At 45.5% G+C, this 19,294-nt stretch overlaps 1 protein-coding gene and 1 long non-coding RNA gene across 3 annotated transcripts in view; one reads left to right on the top strand and one right to left on the bottom strand.

Annotated features, from left to right (window-relative positions):
* The window catches only part of LOC146526323 (uncharacterized), a 90,694-nt gene that overhangs the window by 49,452 nt on the left and 21,948 nt on the right, over positions 1-19,294 (top strand). The window lies entirely within an intron of this gene.
* tshz3b (teashirt zinc finger homeobox 3b) overlaps positions 9,936-19,294 on the bottom strand; it is a 34,351-nt gene continuing 24,992 nt past the window's right edge. For both annotated transcript variants that reach the window (XM_085168983.1, XM_085168974.1), the window contains one exon: positions 9,936-16,626. In XM_085168983.1, coding sequence (XP_085025109.1) covers positions 13,004-16,626 — 3,623 coding nt within the window. In that variant the 3' untranslated portion in view covers positions 9,936-13,003. The remainder of the gene's footprint in view (positions 16,627-19,294) is intronic.

The raw sequence follows: 19,294 nt of genomic DNA on the forward strand, positions 1-19,294 counted from the left end.
CCTGCAGAACAATACAGACGCTGTTTGATCTGCTGCTCTGCAGATAAGACGACACCTGCATCCTTCCAACTGCACCGAAATACTGCTGGAGCTGAAATCATTTACCAAATGTTCACAACTGATGCATGATTACACACAGTATTTATATTTATTGGTGGGAAGTAACAAAGTATAAACGTTGTTACTGTGTTTAAGTAGAATTTTTAGGTCTCTGTACTTCAGCAGTGATTTTTTCTTTTACTCGCTACATTTGTAAACAAATATCTGTACTTTCTATTGCTTACATTTTCAGAACAAGCTCGTTACTTTTGGTTGAACACATTTGAGAGGAGTTTTGATTTCACATCACGGCGGGCCTTTAAATATAAAACTGATTTGAGCCTAAAGCGTAACACACGAAAGGCATCCCAGTGATGTAACATAATAGGAGATGAAAGAGGCTGTGCGCCACAATCAGGGGTAAACATGGGTTGTTTTGGGGCTTTTTTGTACAACACTGGAAGGACTGCAGGTGTCCATAAGTTGGGGTCGCCGTGCTTCAGCATCTAGCTGGCGTTACAGAAGGGGAGCGAACATAAAGGGAGTAACTTCTTGTGTGTCAGGGGGCGGATCTGTGACCCAGCAGTTTGAGTTTATTTTGTATGTCTGATTTCTGATGACATATTAGAGTAATGGTAAGTTCTAGTGTTTTCATTAGTCTTAGTTAGGTTTTGTTTAATCTCCTTGTTTATGTGTCGGTTTCTGTTTCCTGTGTAAGTCTGATTTTCAGTTACGTCTGTGCCTCGTTCCTGTTTCCATGTTCCTCTCCTGGTCCATGTTCTCCCCAGTCTGTTATGTGTTTCATGTCATATTGTCAAGCTCATGTTGTCGCAGTCTTCGTCTCATTATGTTTCCTGTTTTATTTTGACAGTCTCATGTTTCCATGTTCAGTGTGTTTAGTTTTGCTTCCCCTGTAGCGTCATGTTCCTTTGTGTCACCTGTGTTTTCACTTTCCTCATTTCATTTTGTTAAATTATAGTTCAGCTAAAGGTCCAGCTGCTGTATTTGACAAGGAGAGCAAAGAAAGAGAGCTAACGTCACTCAGAGATGAAGAAAGATAAGAAAGACAGGACAGGAGAGGAAGAAGAGAGCTTGGATTTAAAGGGAAGGGTGCTCATTTAAAGCTCACATGTAAGTCCTCGTGTTTTTAAACCACATATTGGGTCTGTGCATGTGACATTATGTTTTTTATATCATGAAACCTGATGAAAAATAACTGTGTTACTTAAAGGCTGCATCAAAATCCTCTGCAGGTTATTGCAGGATAAACTGGTTAGCTTGCTGCACAGTGGTGTGTTTGCTGTGTGTGACTGGTGCACAGTGTGGTGGTGCTCATGGTCAGAGTTGGGTCACATCCAGTGTAGCAGAGATGAAAGTTAAGCTGATGATGCTGAGCTCCACCTTCAGACTGTTTAGCATAAAGAGCATAAACACCGTACGGTCAGTGTGAAGGATGAAAATCAGCCATGAAACATCTCTGACATCAGGTTGAATTTAGAGTTCAGTCCAGAGCAGCAGCTCAGATGATCACAGCCTGTCCTGGAGCTCTTGTGACTCTTTCTCCCTCGGCCACTGCAGCAGATTTTAACCTGTTGAATCCCACTTTAACCCTCGACTCTCCAGCGGTGCCTTGATTAACGAGTTGATGGAGCTTGTAACTTGAATTTCACGTATGTCAAATCCATTGAAATGATTTCAAATGCCATTAATTTTTTATTTATTTATTTTTGTTACATGTTTTGAAATAAGAAAACTGTATTTAAAAATAATGGATATCGTATAAAAAGACAATAGAACGGACTGCAATAAACTGGTTTCATTCAGTATAATCTACAGCGTTTACTTGGAGGAGGAGAAAGGCTGAACTGAACAACTGAATCTTATTCGCTGATTTTTCAGAGCCTGTACTTTTTCCCTTTTACTCGAGTAAAGAAGTTCAATCAGTACTTCATCTTTTACTAGAATATTTTCAACATGACTATCTGTACTTCTACTTAAGTCTATACTTTTGCCACCTCTGATTATTATATAATCTGAGACTGAACACTAAATAAATCACAGTTAGCCTTCATACTGTTTATATAAATGATAAAAGCAGCAGAGAAGAGGAGAGATGTCATTTGTTAAAACACATGAAAGCTTAAATCAGTTTTTTAAAGTGCGTCTGATAAAGAAAATAAGAGAAACTCAGAGAAAATCAGCCTTTCTTATAAAATATGGAGAGTTCAATTTTGTCTTTTAAATTTTTCCTTTTTCACTGATTTTATAATTTTCCCTTTTTATTTTACAATGTAACAATATACGATAAGTATATATGAATAAGTGTTGATGACATCAGGAGTCAATGACACACAAAGACCTGAATACAAGCCATAAAACTCTGTATGTTAAGTATAAGCACACACATAGAACATGTGAAGCACACGCTGTGAGATTAACAGAGGGCACGCGCGTATAACCAGCAGAATAATGTGTGACGTTTTATCCCGTTAAAACAAAGAAAACGCTGCACACACACCTGCGAGCTCACCCACACTCAGCACCGTCCTGTGTGTGCGTGAAGTGGCTGAGCTGTGTTTGCAGCATTTAGAGGAAATTACCCTGCGAGCGATGCCTCGGCCGCAGCAGATAGCAGGTCGACTCTCCAGGCTGCACGCCATATTGATTTCTTGTTGTGAGCAGTGCTGTTCAAGCCCCATTTAAGATTTCCATCCAGCCTGCCTCCCAGAGTGCACCAGTCAGCCGTAAATTAGGGAAATTGCACATTCATCACAGCGTTATTTTAAGATACTTTGGAAATATGTGTGGAGGGGAGGGGGGGGGGAGATGTACCGCATTCAGGTAACAAACACAGCCGGACTAGCGTCCCGGCTAACGATGTCTCTGACACACTGAGTCTATTCGACGGCTTCATACAGATATTTCAGCTTTCAGCCGTAACGCTCCTGTCCTGCTGAAGCTCTGACATCAGTCAGATGGGTTAGAGGAGGAACCCGCGGAGCCGTGAGATCCTTTCACTGAACACACAGGAACACTACAAGAACCTCTGACCATCAAGGACTATTTCAGGGACCAAATCCAACTGAGGGATATCCTCATTCTCATCCACTGATTTCTCATTTTATCATTTGTGGGGTAACAAACAATCTAAACAGGAAATTAAAAAACTCAGACATCCTGACTACGAATTGTGGGGGAGGGGGGGCACAAGATGCTGGGACCTACAGACCATTCAGGTGCGACCTACCCCATGCACCTGCCAGCTCTCAGAGACAATGTACCAGACCTGACAGCTTCTTCCTGCTCACTGCTATGGCATCAAAAACAGGCACAGAGGAGCACGCTGTTTGTGGTTATGGACACGGACATTTTTATTTCAGTCAGCATGAAACTGAAACCGACAAATTTCAACCTGAAAAATCTGCAGGTCAAGTTTGCAAGTCCTCTGTGGGGAAGCGTCTACCGTCAACAAAGGATGGACAAGGACAAAAAATGGACAAGTGCTGGATTTTTCCTAAAGTAGCACTCGGTGCCTGAACTCGGAGAGTAGATTTTATTGACGTATAAAGCAAAGGAATCCTTTACAGACCAATTTATCCTGCTTATTTGGATGTTTTCACTTTTTAAATGTGAAAAACTTCCGTTTATGTACGTGGAGATGAAAAAGTGATGCTGCTGTGATGCAAACAGGAACAGAAATCAGTGCATTCAGTTTTTCATGATGTGACTTTTGTTCTCCGGAGCAGTAAAAGTGCAAACCTCTTTTTTCCCCCCGATCCCTGTAAGAGGTCACATCCAGTGAGTTGGTAGTAATAAATGAATGCAGACTGGTTAGTGTCCGTCTTCCTTCGGTATGCATAGAAAAGAAGGCGAGAATATGAACGCTAACCCTTGTAAGGACTTGTTAAATTTCTACTAAAAGGTAAATAAATGTCAGGGCTGCCTCTGATGTCTGACTTTGATGTGCAACTTCTCGGTCTTTCGGCACACTCGCTGTAGTCTTCTTAAGAAACTGAACCTGCTCAGGCTGCATTTCTATATGTCATAGCTCTGATCTGAGAAATCAGCAGCTCTATGAATGAAGGACTTCCTCCAAATCAAGACATTAGCAAATCAAGGCCCTGCTAATGTTAGCACACTAAGAGGCTGCAGACAGAGCTTCACAGAGCGATGCTTTGGTCTCTCACATGCTTCTTTGATCTTTTACAGCCAAATGAGTTCAGTTTGGTTTGTTACTGTCGTACCAATGCTCTGCTGTGCTCACTGGAAGTGAATGCTGAGAAGCATGTTGGCCCACATGGATGTTTTCCAATTTACACCAATTTCAAACAGATTAGCTTCATTTTTCTAAAACTGAACTACCTGCAAGACCTGAAGGGTTATATTACTGGCATACATCTGTCCATCCATCCATCATCCATCATCCATCTGTCCATCCATCCATCTAGCCATCATCTGTCCATCTGTCCATCTGTCCATCCATCATCCATCTGTCCATCCATCCATCATCCATCTGTCCATCCATCCATCTAGCCATCATCTGTCCATCTGTCCATCTGTCCATCCATCATCCATCCATCCATCCATCATCCATCCATCTAGCCATCATCTGTCCATCTGTCCATCCATCCATCATCCATCCATCCATCATCCATCCATCTAGCCATCATCTGTCTGTCTGTCCATCAATCCATCTTTCCTTCCATCATCCAACCATCCATCATCCATCCATCATCCATCCATCATCCAACCATCCATCATCCATCCATCATCCATCCATCATCCATCCATCCATTCATCCATCCATCATCCATCCATCTAGCCATCATCTGTCTGTCTGTCCATCCATCCATCTTTCCTTCCATCATCCAACCATCCATCATCCATCCATCATCCATCCATCATCCAACCATCCATCATCCATCCATCCATCATCCATCTGTCATCCATCCATCATCCATCCATCCATCATCCATCCATCCGTCTGTCCATCCATCCATCATCCATCTGTCCATCCATCATCCATTCATCTTTCCTCCCATCATCCATTCATCTTTCCTTCCATCATCCATCCATCCATCTTTCCTCCCATCATCCATCCATCCATCCATCCATCATCCATCATCCATCCATCCATTCATCCACCATCCATCATCCATCCGTCCGTCTGTCCATCCATCCATCCATCCATCATCCATCCATCCATCTGTCCATCCATCCGTCCGTCTGTCCATCCATCCATCCATCCATCCATCCATCCATCATCCATCCATCCATCTGTCCATCCATCCGTCCATCCGTCCATCCATCCATCCATCATCCATCCATCCATCCATCCATCCATCCATCCATCCGTCCATCCATCCATCCATCCATCCATCCATCCATCCATCCATCGGTTTAGAGAGGTCCTTTGCAGTTTGTCCTGAAGGATCTTGGGGTGTTCCTACGCTTGATGAGAGTCAAATCTCTTCAGTGAGATCTGGTTCTGCCCCAGGGTCTCCTTCGAGTTTGGTAAGACTAAAGCTGACTGAAAAAGAACTGAAGCTCCTAAGAGTGGACCAGATGACAACCCTGGAAACACTGAATAAATCTTCCACGGGGTCTCATACGGAAATATTGTGAATTTTACTTTCTCTATGTAGAGCTTGTTGACTCTGTTCCTGCGGGTATGCAACATGGGTTCAGATTAGCTTGTTTTCATAATTACTGGCAGCAAAAAATAAATAAATCTGAAATGGGTCAGTCGTAAGATCTACGATTCATCCTCGTGAGAAACACCTCCACTGCTGAGAAGGTAAAGGATCTGTTTCAACTTTGCTGTTCAATATATTTTCTTTTCTTTTCAGAAAGGTCATCGTCTTCATCATTACCAAAGATGTGACACAAACATCAGCCAGCCCAGTGTGCTCGCACTCAATTGACGCCTCACCTGAGAAACTGCAGTCTGAGGTAAGTTAAAGGTAATAAAACCCTCCCAGCAGGAGCTGTTATGTTTAGCAGGACAATAAATAATTGGATGTTCAGCAGCCTGCTGCTCTGTGTGCGAAGAATCGAATGGAGAACAAACAGAAGCAGAAAGAGAAAAGAGATGGACAGGCCGCTTGTACTTGTACTCCCGCTTTCTTTGCGTTATGCTGTGTGATTCCTTTGTGAGGACCATTTCCACTGAGCTTGTATTCCCACCCTCCCACCAGCCCAGATTCACATCAAGAATCTGGATGTGCAACACACCGCCTCATGTGCACGCAGCAGCTCACGGCGCTCCTCTGTGATCTGCACTGAGTGGCCTACAGATTTACAGTACATCCCAGGAAGACCACCTCCCAGTAAACCTTAGAGAGCATGCAGGTTTTTATGCACAGGCCTGTGGACATATGCATTTATTTATTTATCATTAACTGTCAGTCACTGCTGGAGTTAAGATAATGGTTAGGGTTAAATTCACATTTATTTAACCTTTAACCTTTATCTGAAATCAGGACCACCTTCCTTCTGGCTCTAAATATGTTTTGATATTTAGAGCCAGAAGATGTGAGCTGTGAGGACACGGGATCCCAACCTTTGATCCGAGCTAACATCAGTCAAACATAACGTGGAAAACATGAACCAACAAACACCAACAAATGCACCCGACGCGCCACTTTGACGCGTTACTTTGACGCGCTACTTTGACGCGCTACTTTGACGCGCGTTTTCTCGTCACGTCAAACGCTTCTGAATTTTCACAGGACCCGCAATCGCGCGTCATCACGCTTTTCCATTGACGTTACATGTAAACCTGACGCTTTGGTCGCGTCTATCGCGTTCGGTGTGAACACACCATTACTGTATTGTAATTACGGCACCGTCTGGCCAATGAGCTACCAGGACGGTTTCTGCTATTTTGCACATTTATTTATCATAATTTAAGCCCAAAGATGCTGCCAGATTTCTTTCTTTGCAGCATTTCTTTATCATGAGAGAAACTGAGATGTGCTGTTCTTTTCTTTTTCTTATAATCAGATATCTGAAGAATCTAATGTGCAGCTAAACTTGTGTACACTGTTGGAAAGTAGAGTTTCATCACTTTGGCCCACAAATTGGCCCTTCATGTAAAAGTTCACGAGTCCCATAATGATGTTACAGTAAAATATTAATAAATGATTCAGTTATTCCATATTTACAGCAGCTGAAAAAGCAACAATAATAACAGGAATAATATTAACAGTAGCAGTAATAATAATAATTCGACACATAATGAGGTTAGGTTATTTTCACGTGACAGATGAAGGCCTCAGTGCAGAGGGAGGTCACTCCACCGCAGCGTCCAGCCAATCACAGAGCAGGCTTCTGATACACCTTCTGATACACCTCGATAAAGAAGGCAGAGCGTGTTCATGTAAACGTACAAATTCAGTAACTTTGTTCACATGAGTACTGAAGTGAAAGCTTTGTGTGTATGAGCATCTGTTAGCTAAATTCTTCCACTCAGTGTGGAGCTGATGGGCTTCAGTCCACGTGATGTTTACACACAGTTATGTGGTTAGTGAGTGTGTGCGAGCACGCAGAGCCCGGCGGTGGTCTCCCGCACGCCGGGTTCGAACCTTAATAAGCTCCCGTGTTGGCAGAAAGACAGAAAATGGCTTCTCACACTTCAATTTCACGCATATTTTCTTTGAGGCTAATGAGAGCCTTAAACACAGCCAGACTTCAGGCTGACATTTGCACACACAGTGCCACCCTGTCACTGTGGATGAAATCCTACCTGCCTGTGTGTGCGTGTGCTCGGTGGGTCTATGAACACATTAGAAGCTGCTTGGTCTTCAGCTGAGATCTACCTGCTCCTGTGCAGGGCTGCAGATCTCTCAGCGTAATTTCACTCTGCGTGTTTTTCCCGTGTTCCTGCTGCACATCATCAGATTGATGGTGATACAGTTCCTATTTAATCACACTCGATCCACAAAAAAATCTGCCTAAATAAACACTTGAAAGGAGCTGCACATCTTGTCAGCATTGTTGTCATCTCCCATGAAGCCTAAACAAATATACCTGCCAGGTTTCTTACCTCGCCGAGAGGCGTCACAAAATGGACGTCCGAGGTAATTATAGAGCCGCAGACGTGGAAGGGAAACTCTGTGGGAGTGAGTGTCGCTCTTTATACTTTCATATCCCATGAGGAGGAAGAGGATGGAGCACCGCTGCTCTCTGCTTTTGAATCGAACACTGAGTGGATGAAACAGATTTTCAGTTTGCCGCGTGTCAGAACGCGCACATCGCTGCATTAACGGTCATCTGCAGAGCACTTGAAAGATTTTATTCATGCTATTAGTGACAGCTTTTTCTTTCCAGCATGTTTTAAAAGAGACTGTCATCATCATCATCATCATCTGCTTTTTTGTTATTAGACCTTAAAGGGGACACAAAACCTATAAAGGCTAATTTACCCCACTGAGCCTTGCTCTGATGGACTGATATGGATAAAAAAACATGCGTAGCGCCATCTTCTGTCAGTACGTGACGTCATGTGGTTGGTTGGTTGCGGCTAATAGACCTGCATTAGTTTGTGTTCGCTAACTAGTGACAGGATCGATAACTCAGAGGAAAATAAGGACACTGAAACTAAACATCACTGCAGTGCTGCAACAATGAGTTTATGTTAAACCAGGATAAACTGTCTGTCGCGTTAGCAGGAAGTAGCTGTTCGTTGTTTGGCTAGCTGCACTCGTACAGGAAAATCCAGCTGTTAGCCGTAATGTTCGGGTATGTAAAGCACTTTATAAATGAGGACTGTGGAGGAGAGCCTTTGATTTAGTTTTGATTGGCTGGAGCTCACAAACAAGTGCTTTGAACAGCAGGTGGGTGGGGCTTCCCCTCTCTATGACATCATCCAGATCCAAGAGTAGAAAAAACAGTCAAAGATCGAATGTTTAAAGCAGCCTTAGCTTTCAGCCAACACGTTCTCACTCCCAAAGCGTAACATTTTACGCTAGGTGACAAATCGTCAACATATTACGTTTTCGGCTACCCACCACGTTCCTAAATGACGACCTCGGAAAAATGAGGAAATATGAGAACCGTCTGGACTCAATCTACACATGTGCGCTCTTTTTCTTCAAATCGCTTAGAAACACGCTATTTAACATCATTAAAGTCCTGGTTAAGATCACGAATAAGGTTATGGTTAGGGCTAGGGATAAGGTTAGGTTTAGGGCTGGAATACAGGGCTGGAACGTCTATTACCGCGGGAGCGTCATTGCACTGGATTTCGCCCATAACCCGCCGCGTACCATAAGAACGCCGAAGGTCTCCTTTTGCTTTCCACAGGAATGCAGTGGGACGTGACAAAACGTCGGCATGTTACGCCTCGGGAGTGAGAACGGGCTGTTTCAGCTCACTGCACGTACACTGGCCTCGTTATTAAATCTCTGGTCATGTTTTACACGAATATTTGCCATTGAAAGAGGTGAGACATCGCAGACCACCGCCCAGTGTCAGGTTCATACCACAGCTGCTCTAAATTAACGGTACTGGTTAATTATGTTTCTGTAATGGTTAATCCACCAGTCTGTGAGAGCTCTTCAGCCGAAATCATATTTTTAACTATGATTACTGTCTTTATCTGTGAATTTTCATATTTAATGGGTGACAAGAAGCAGAAAAAATAATCAAGATAACCAAATTACACTTAATTACAGTTACCTACATTTCTGAACAGAAAAATCTGTTTTAGTGCTCAAATATTCTGCTTGATTCATTTTATTACATTTTAGGACAAATTCCAGCGTGCCAGCTCAAATTTGGGTATAAAGACACAAATTCAGTTTATATGTGGTGAATATATTTTTCAGTCTTAAACCTGTTTTTGACAGATTTCTAAAATATGAAAATAAAATGAAAATTCTAAAATATTTTCTTCTTTTTATGACAGGCGGTCTAATAAATTGTATATGACAGGAAGTATGAAGTTCAGCTTTGTTTTTTTCAGATAAACTTGACTTAGATGTCTTTTAGTAGACTGTAGTGTAACAACTCATTTGAATGTGAAGGACTCAGGATGAAATGTCTGAGTATGCCTCAAGTTTGGAGATGTTTCGCTTTCGGCTCCGTTGATTCCTCCTGTGCATTTCCAGCTACTTGTTTGATTTTATCAGTGAGAGAATAACAATCATCAATATACGTAATAATAATAATAAGAACATTAATATAAGAACTCGCAACTGTCATAGATTCCTCGAGGGAGATTGCTTAGAATGGACATAAATGTATGACGACGTGGGAAAACTACAGCGACAAATATGTTCATAAAGCACCAGGACACGACCATTAACTACATTTTTTACTAGCGCAGTAATGATGTAATGTTTTTCTGTACTAAATTCAGTAGGTTGGTCACATTACAAAGGTTCTTCTGTTATCTGACGCTGGGTGGACAGGAAGAACAAAAGAAACCTGATTCTTCCTGCGCTCACGCTACAATCAGCTGATTTCAGTTTGACCATGACTATTGTTTTAAATGCACAAAAGGACAAGAGCGTGATGTTATGTGGAAACAGAAACTGATGTTTATACCGCTAACAGCATCATAGACAGCATGCTAATGCTGTGCTAGCTGACGCTATGCTAGCCAAGAGCCCAGACTGATGTTAAAGCCGAGCATATGCAGACTCCAGCCCAGCAGCCAGATCCTGAACTTCAACAGGTAGCAAACTGAAGAGCAGCCCGGCTGTACAGTACAGCCATACAGTAGAATCACCATGACGACCACGTTTAAGGCTCTTTGCGCTGGTTTCCATCTTTGTTTTGTGGATCTACGAGCGTTCATACTAAGAGGAAGATCAGGCGTACAAAGTAGGATAGAGATTTGCGTTGATGTGTGCGACTGTAGGTCTATATTGTTCATTGGTAATTATGACACAATGCGTTTCAGCTTGTTTAACAGAGAAACCCGAAAGCAGCGTAACAAATGACTTTGCCTGGCGAGTACTTAAGTAACATACTGCATTACTTTTAGGAAAACTACGACTAATGTAAAACAGATAATGATGATGGGTGGAGGGTATTTGTTGTCCATTTTCAGATGACTTTACGGCCTAACCTTACAGACTAACCATGGCCAGCATTGCTAAGTCTGCGCTCGATGGCTAACCTTGCTTTCTTGGTAGTGTTGTCGAGAGCAGATACAATCCGAAGTCAGGTGGTCGCCGCGCCAGTTTCCTTCAGCAGCTTTGTGATCCATGAGACCGAGCTCCTCTAAGGCACCAGGATAACAGACGAGGCTACAGGGAAGCGCCACAACCATGGTTTCTGTTTGCATGTCTGTGTGTGTGTGTTTGTCTCCCACACGCCCGCTGCTGCCACTCACTGTAAACTAGTCTGCAGTTCGTCACAGACAGACGCTGACACACTCCCGGTCTAATGTGCTCATTAGGGACTGCACAGCACACACATAATTGATAGCCACGACACACACAGTGCACACACACACGCGCATTATTGCAAAAAACAGTTTCCGTTTTTAATGCTGCAGTAGAAAACAAGGTTATATGAAGTCATATAATGGGGTTCATTGTCAAGAACAACAACAACAAAAAACAACAGAAGGAAGTGAAAAGACGACCGGCACAGAATGCATAACGGTGTCTGTGCTGTTTACATGCCCATATTTTACACATACGTATTTTTTCTTCTTCTCTCTCCACTCTGGCAGCTGTCAGTTACTTCAGCAAATTAACTGCCAAAAATGCAGCCGAACCTGTCACTCAGGAGGTTAGCGTAGCCATGGTTACCTTTCATATCCCAAAAAGATAAAGCTGCAGAGGAATCATGGCCGACTAATTAGACAGAAAAAAAGGAAAAAAGAAAAGGCATTCAGCGATATGAAACAACCCAGAGTGCTTATAAATAACAGTTTACATGTGAAACATCTTCATAAAGGAACATCTTTTTGTACAGCCTCAAATATCTTCTCACTGTTCGTTCACGTGTCGGATAAAAAGAGTCTTTAACCCTTTGAGCACGAGTCAGGAATAAAAAGATTCACCTGTTGTCCTTCGTTTGCTTTCTCCCTTTGTTTCTGTATCCTTTGATTAAATAACACATTTATAAAACTATTGTGCAAAACAATTTATTTATGTCTTCATATACTGTGCACCAGCAGATAGTCATAGTCCTTTAAATTAAAAATATAGAAACAATGCATAATTTAGACAGGATAAGTCTTATGTCTTATGTACATATTTTACACAGACCTGAATTAATAGAGGCCCCTGATCAATGAAAGTAAATCTTTTTTTTCTTTTATTCACAAAGCTGCGATATTTGTGTCACATCCTGTGAGACGAGGATCCCGCATCGGCCGGACGATCTGCTTGACTCGACATTTTCTCCGCTTGGGACGTGACGCGTGTCTAATTTTCACGAGGGCCTCGATAAATTTCCAATCTCTAATCTCAAGTCGACAGTGTTTGGATGTCCGGTGCAGAAATGCTTTGACGTACTCAGAGGGTTAAATTTTAAATGCTGCCTCAGCACCAAAAACAATGAAACAGAAGACAGAGCAGACAGGAGTGAAAAGAGAAAATAAACCATGAAAAGGGCACCAGGTTTAGCTCCAGAAGGTTCAACTAAACTTTGTTTTTTTATGCATGCAGCTTATCACACCTCAGTGATGCCAAAATATAAAAACAACAGAAATCCATTTACACAAATCTCAAAATACAAACACTTTGTTTTAGAGCTCTTTTTTTTACTTCATATACTGCCCCATCAGCCCCCACCCAATCCCCGCCCTTAAAAAAAATGAACGTCTGCGTGAAAAGTCTACATCATACATAATAAAATTAAAAAACTTCTACAACACAAAATGTAAAACCATGTGCCGAAACTCAGAGCAGTAGTTGCATGGCATCTTTGTGCAGTCCTAACGCTTAAGGCGTCCTTCGTCATCGTTTCTCGTCTGTCAGAGACGGCGAGCAAGCCGGTGCTACTGTTTGTCCAGCTCGCACACATACATGAGGTGATCCTCTGGCGACTTCCCATGAGTCTTACTCAGGTGAAGCTTGACCGCGTGCTTGCTCGCAAATGTCCGATTACACAGTTTGCACTGATAAAGGGCGCCGCTGTCGTCGTCCTCGGGAGAGGGCAACGGCGATTCGGAGGAGGGCAGAGACGTGGTTAAGGATGAGGACAGGGAGATGGGTAAGGAGGACGGGATGGATGTGGGGAGTGAGGACGGCAAAGGGTGGCTGGACGGGTGGAGGTTGGAGAACAGTTTCTCAGACAGTCCTTTGGTATGGCGTGGGTGGTGGTGTTGCTGGGAGATGTGGCTGAGCAGCTGCTCCCCAGAAAGCTTCGCCAGGTCTCGCAGGCGAAAGCCCAGGTGGGATTCCAGGTGGCTGACGTAGGTGGACGGCGAGCGAATCTGGGAGGCGCAGTCGCTGCAGAAAAACACAGGGTGACCAGAATCCAGGTTCTTCAAGAACTTTGTGCCACCGGTTCTCCTCAGCTGGTACTTGACATTTGCCAGCCAGTGGGATATGGTTGTCATGGAGAGACCCGTAAAGCGGGAGATATGCATTCTTTCCTGCGGGCTCAGGTCCGACATCATGTACTTGCCGTCATTTGTTTGTCTGAGACTGGAAGCAAACTGGGCCTGTAGGATGAGGAGGTGCTGAGGGTTCCAGTTGGACTGGCGGCCTTTACGCTTCTGGGCAGGCGAAACATCTTCGGTCTCTTCCTGCGTGACGCCGTCGATGTCAGAGCGCTCGGACTGGCTGGTGGGCGTGGAGGACTTGGACACGGCCTGGCTTTCTGTCAGGTTCCTCAACATGTCTGAGATATCTGAGAGGGCGTTTTCTCTCAGAGGTGACGTGGACATGAAGGAAGCTACTGCAGCTGAGGCTTTGGTCATGCTGATGGTGGAGGAGGGAGACACCGAGGATGGGGTGGAAGTGGGGGAGGAGAGCGATGTCGACCCCAAAGAGTTGCTGCTTTTGTCTGCATTTTTTCCTTTGGTAAGGTCTATGGGTTGGTCGTTGTTCAGATGCTGCTGGTAGAAGTATCGCTCGAGGTGCTCGCTGCCGGTCTTTTTGGTCTGCGCTGGTGGTGTAGAAGCGGCCACCGCCGCTTTCTCAGCCAGGCTGTTGCTCATCTTGAACAGCATGCTCATTGGGTCCAAGGAGGGCAGGGCCGGCTTGGCGGCCTTCCCCAGGTGCACGTTCATGACGGACTGCAGCGCACTCAGAGGGTTGACAAACGGCTGTTCTGGAGGCGGGTGATCAGTGATGATGGCTGTGCTGCCACACGCAGAGGTGGGTGGGGGTGAGGTCACGGCAGCGGACTCTACACCATTCTCTGCCGACTCCTTTGTAGAGACATCCCCGTTTGCATCTCTGTGGTTGGGTCCATTTTCTTCTTCTGCACTTGCATTCTCAGGGGTCTTACTGCCTCCTGGTTGGCTTTCTTTGGGGGACTCTCCTCGGGCTGACTCCTCTGCCTCGCTGTTGCACGGTGAAGGGGTGGTGCGCCTCAGAGGAGAGCCCCTCACAACAGCAGCCGGCTCCCTCATTTTCTCCTCCACCTTGGCCACCTTCTCTGTCACTTTCTTGACGAGTTCCTCCATAGCATGGAAGTTGTTTTTAGGTAGTGGAGAGGTCTGGCAGCTAGGCGAGATCAGCGGCTGGTTCTTGGCAGTGGGGGAGAGGATCTCCGCTCCGGGGAACATGTATTTCAGTGGGGAGCTCTTTCCAGAGGTACCCAGTGAAAGCTTCATGATGTTTGGTAGCTGGTAGGCAGCGTGGATGCTGGGATATCCTCCCCAGCTGGGAGCTCCATTCTGGGCCTTGTTGATGGCTGAGGTCACTGTGTTCTCCAAGGACTTGAGGATATCAAGACCCCCCTTTGGACTTTCCTCCAGATCCTCCTCAGTCAGATAGCTATACTTTGAAGTGATATCAAACTTTTCCTCAACCTCCTCCTCACCTACGGCCTTCTTCTCCTTGCTCACACTGTTAACATTGTTCAGAATGGACTCTGCAGTGCACTCCTCCTCCTTCGCCTCCTTCTTTATCTCCACAACCATAGGAGTGGGGGAGATGCTGGTCGGAGGAGGCACCGGGGCAGGTGGAGGGGAGAAGGTGGTAGCAGCCAGGGGGACCGACTGCACCTTCTCTTCAGCTGCTGAGTTTGACCTCGGTGCCTGGGCGGATGCCTCTATGATCGGTTTGCCTTTCTTAATCGCAGAGTTGGTGACTTTGATGAAATGTCCCGTCACCATCATGTGAGCCGTGAGCTCCTGCAGCGTGTCGTGAGAGCTGCCGCACTCCATGCATTTGAGGATCTGTGACTTCCTGGATTCGAACTGCCAGGCATAGCTGGCACCATTTTGGTGTCCGTAGCGGTTGTTGGGCGTGATGTAAGGGTTGGTGACCTTTTGGAGTATGTCGCCAGAGTCACTGAGGGAGGTAGGCTTCGGTGTGGCGCCTCCATTAGAGTCTGGCGAGCTGGGGATGTCCAGGTCAAGAGGGGCTCTCTTTCGAGCAGAAGAGATAATCTTAGCTGTCACAGGTGTGACAGGCTCTTTCAGAGGCACTTTCTGGTAGTGTTTCGTCTTAATCATGTGGACACTCAGGTCCTGAAGGGATTCAAAAGAGTGTCCACAGTACATGCACTTCAGAACCTTCTGCGCGTCCTCCTTCCCTTCCATCTCCAGCAAAGATCGTTTCCTAGGTTTGGACCACCGTTTAGCTCCCTCGCCATCCGTCTCGTGGTTATCATCGCGGTAGTGGCCCGTCTCATTCATGTGCACCGTGAGCTCCACCAGCGTGTCGTATGCTGCGCTGCAGTCCTTACAGCGGAATTTGCTGGCACCAGTGAATATGGAGCCGTAGAGCTTTGAGCTCTGCCGGTAGAGCTGGACGGTACTGAAGAGGTTGGGTTCTGTTGATGGGGCGCTCACGGCCACTGTAGGATGTTGCACCAGCGCCATCCTGCTGTGGTGGTTCTGGGAGACCTGCTGGAGGGTTTTAGCCATGGCTGTCTGGTGCCAGTCGTAGCCTCCGCTCCCACAGCTGCTGCTACTGCTGCTGCTGCTGCTGCTGCTGTGGCTGCGGGGGGGCTTCTCCGCTGGGGGCTGGCTCAGGTTCAGGTTTAGGGTGGACCAATAGGAATTGGTCAGAAAAGAGGTGTAAATGGCCTTCATCTTCTCCAGGCTGTCAGCAACAGAGCCTGTTGCTGCTAATATGGCCTCTTCGCCAGCGACAGTGGCGGCAGCGTTGGCGGCGGCCATCATGGTAGAGGAGGAGGACGGCGACAGGGTGTTGGAGGGATCTTTAGAATGGAGGATCTCGTCCTCATTTTTAAGTGAGGAGCTATCAAAGTCAGACATTCTGTCACTGGTTTCGCTCAGATGGGACTCGCTGTCCAGCTCCTGACCAGAGAAGTCAGCGGCGTTGGGGGAGTCACGGAAGCCCGGCCGGTCCTTGAAGAGGAAGTCCTTGTCTGGACACAGGAGTTTGGCCGCGGGCTCTTCCCCGTCCTGGGCCGAGTCGTCTCCATCCAGGTCTTCATCCAACAGAGCTGCTTCCTTCTCATCTTCAGGGACGTATGCTGCGAAATGAAGAAGACAGAGAGAGATCGGTTAGACCTGCCACAGGAGGATGATTGTATTAGTCTCAGAGTTGATTCATCATGATGAAAACTCTTCTGACTAATGTGATTTTTGAAACGTGTTGCTAATATTTCACTGAACAGCTAAAGGATCAAACTCCAGTCCTCGGCGGCCGCTGTCCTGAAACTTTTCCGTGTATCCCTGCTGCAGCACACCTGAATAAAATTAGTACGTCATTAGCAAGACTCTAACGAACTTGACTGCATGCTGAGGTGGCAGTTCAGCCACTTGATTCATGTTACAGCAGCTCACGAGTGAATGAACTTGGTGCAGGAAAAGTACTTTTTCCAAACACTTACATTTATTTAAATGAGCAGGTTGGGGGTTGCCCAGCCCGTTCTCACTCCCGAGGCGTAACATGCCGACGTTTTGTCACGTCCCGCCGCGTTCCTCAGGAACGCGAAAGGAGACCTTCAGCGTTCCTAGGGTACGCGGCGGGTTATGGGCGAAATCCAGTGCAATGACGCTCCCGCGGTAATAGACGTTCCAGCCCTGTATTCCAGCCCTAAACCTAACCTTATCCCTATCCCTAACCATAACCTTTTTCCTGAGGTTAACCAGGACTTTAATGATGTTAAATATCGTGTTTCTAAGCGATTTGAAGAAAAAGAGCGAACATGTGTAGATTGAGTCCATACGGTTCTCATATTTCCTCATTTTTCCGAGGTCGTCATTTAGGAACGTGGTGGGTAGCCGAAAACGTAAAATGTGACGCTTTGGGAGTGAGAACGTGTTGGGTTGCCACACCAGCATGCAGTCAGTTTTATTCAGGTGTGTTGCAGCAGGGACGCATGGACACGTTTCAGGACAGCGGCCCTCGAGGACTGCAGTTTGACACCCCTGCTTTAGTGTGTGTGAGGGGCATCATGACGGGCGCGTGTTGCTTTGAATAAGGATAAATGAAATCCATCGTGTACATGGCCTGACTGGTTTCTCTGGAGCAGCAAACAAATAAATGCAGCGTATCTGTGAGCGAAACAGCCTCGATCTTCAGGACATCTGAACCTGTTGAGAGGCAGCACGAGCCGACGGGCTTCACACTTTGTGCAATCGTTCACAGATGAAGGATTTACTCCCATAAACGGGACTCGTGCTCGCACTGACATTGTTTTCTCATTGGAACCGAGTCAGCACCCCGCCCCTCCTCCCTCCACCCTCAGGTCTTTGTTCTGCACAAAATCAGCGGGAGACAGGCGGAGAGAGACGGAGGATGGGAAGAGAAAGATGAAGTGAGGGAGAGGCGAAAAATGTCTCTTCAAACACAACTTGCCACCTTATTCTTCTCAAGGGGCAACAGCTTGAAATTAAAACTAAATTTGAAATTAATGAAGCACATTCTGGCGGTGGCATTCGTTTCTGAAGTAATAAATTACTTGTATCAACCTCGGAGACAGCGGTTCCTGTCTGTCAATTAATATGTCTTACGCTTCTTCTGCAGACTCTAATGCATTCCCTAACAGACACACTCGCCATTTAAATTAAGCACGCATGTTCACTCATTACACCGCTCAGCCCTCGCCTCCTCGTAAATAAAAAAAATGTATGTACGTTTCCCTGCGACAAATCTCTCCCCGCAAAACCCATTTGCTTCAATTACAGAAGATTAGAAAAAAGTTTAGAGTTATTATTTACAGTTTAGCTGCAGGGAGACGGCTCGAGGATCTCCATTTATATTCAAATCCCTCCAGTTTAAGAAGAATACAGTGGAAATCACACAGAGAAGAGATGCATCAAGACAAATCACACTGTCGCCTCTCCGTGCAGCTACCAATGTTTTCTTTGGTTAATAAGTCCATCAGAGGGGAAGCAGATGAGCAACGCTCGCGCTGTGCACGTCGAGCTGAGCGTGCTCGCACGCGCAACAGATACAGAAGGAGAGTGTGTGTGTAACGGGCTGTCACTCGCCCATCTGACCTGGCGTGTAAACACAGGAAATGCATCTGTAACCACAATCCACCGCTTTCACAGACACCAAGGCTGTGTTCACACTGCAGGCGAAAGCGCATCAAATCCGGCTTTTTGACCCTCTGCGACTCATATCCGATCATGGTGTGACAGTGTGAACGGCACAAATCCGATAGTTTCAAATCCAACCTGGGACACTTTCGTATGTGGTGCTGAATCCGATACATATCTGATGTTTTAGAAAGCTGCTGTTTGATGGTCATGTCGCATTAAATCTGTCTTTTACGTCACTGACACAAGACAGACGCCAATTATCAGCGCCGGAGAAGACATCGCGAACGCTTCCTGGCCATCCCGATGTCAGTGAAACTGTTGGGAAGACAACGTTGGAGAAACGTGAACATTTTATTTGTTCTGTATAATCTGCAGATTCTGACAGAAATCTGCAGCTAGAAGCAGCGCTCCTCTAAAACAGCAATAAGGATCATTATTAGGACAAATGTAAATAACAAAATAACTTTATAACTTAAAGCAAAACTGGGAAACGTAAAGTCCGAAGTCTTTATATTAAGGGCCATCTGTCAAACATACTGTTGGTCTGGGTCTAAACAGAGCGCGTTGTGTGTGACGTCTTCTTTTGCACATGCGGCCGCTTTGAGCGTTCACACTAGAGCGCGTTTGCTGTCGCATTTTATTTGTCGT

The sequence above is a fragment of the Neolamprologus multifasciatus genome, chromosome 1 (assembly GCF_963576455.1).
Source record: "Neolamprologus multifasciatus chromosome 1, fNeoMul1.2, whole genome shotgun sequence".
Classification (NCBI taxonomy): Eukaryota; Metazoa; Chordata; class Actinopteri; order Cichliformes; family Cichlidae; genus Neolamprologus; species Neolamprologus multifasciatus.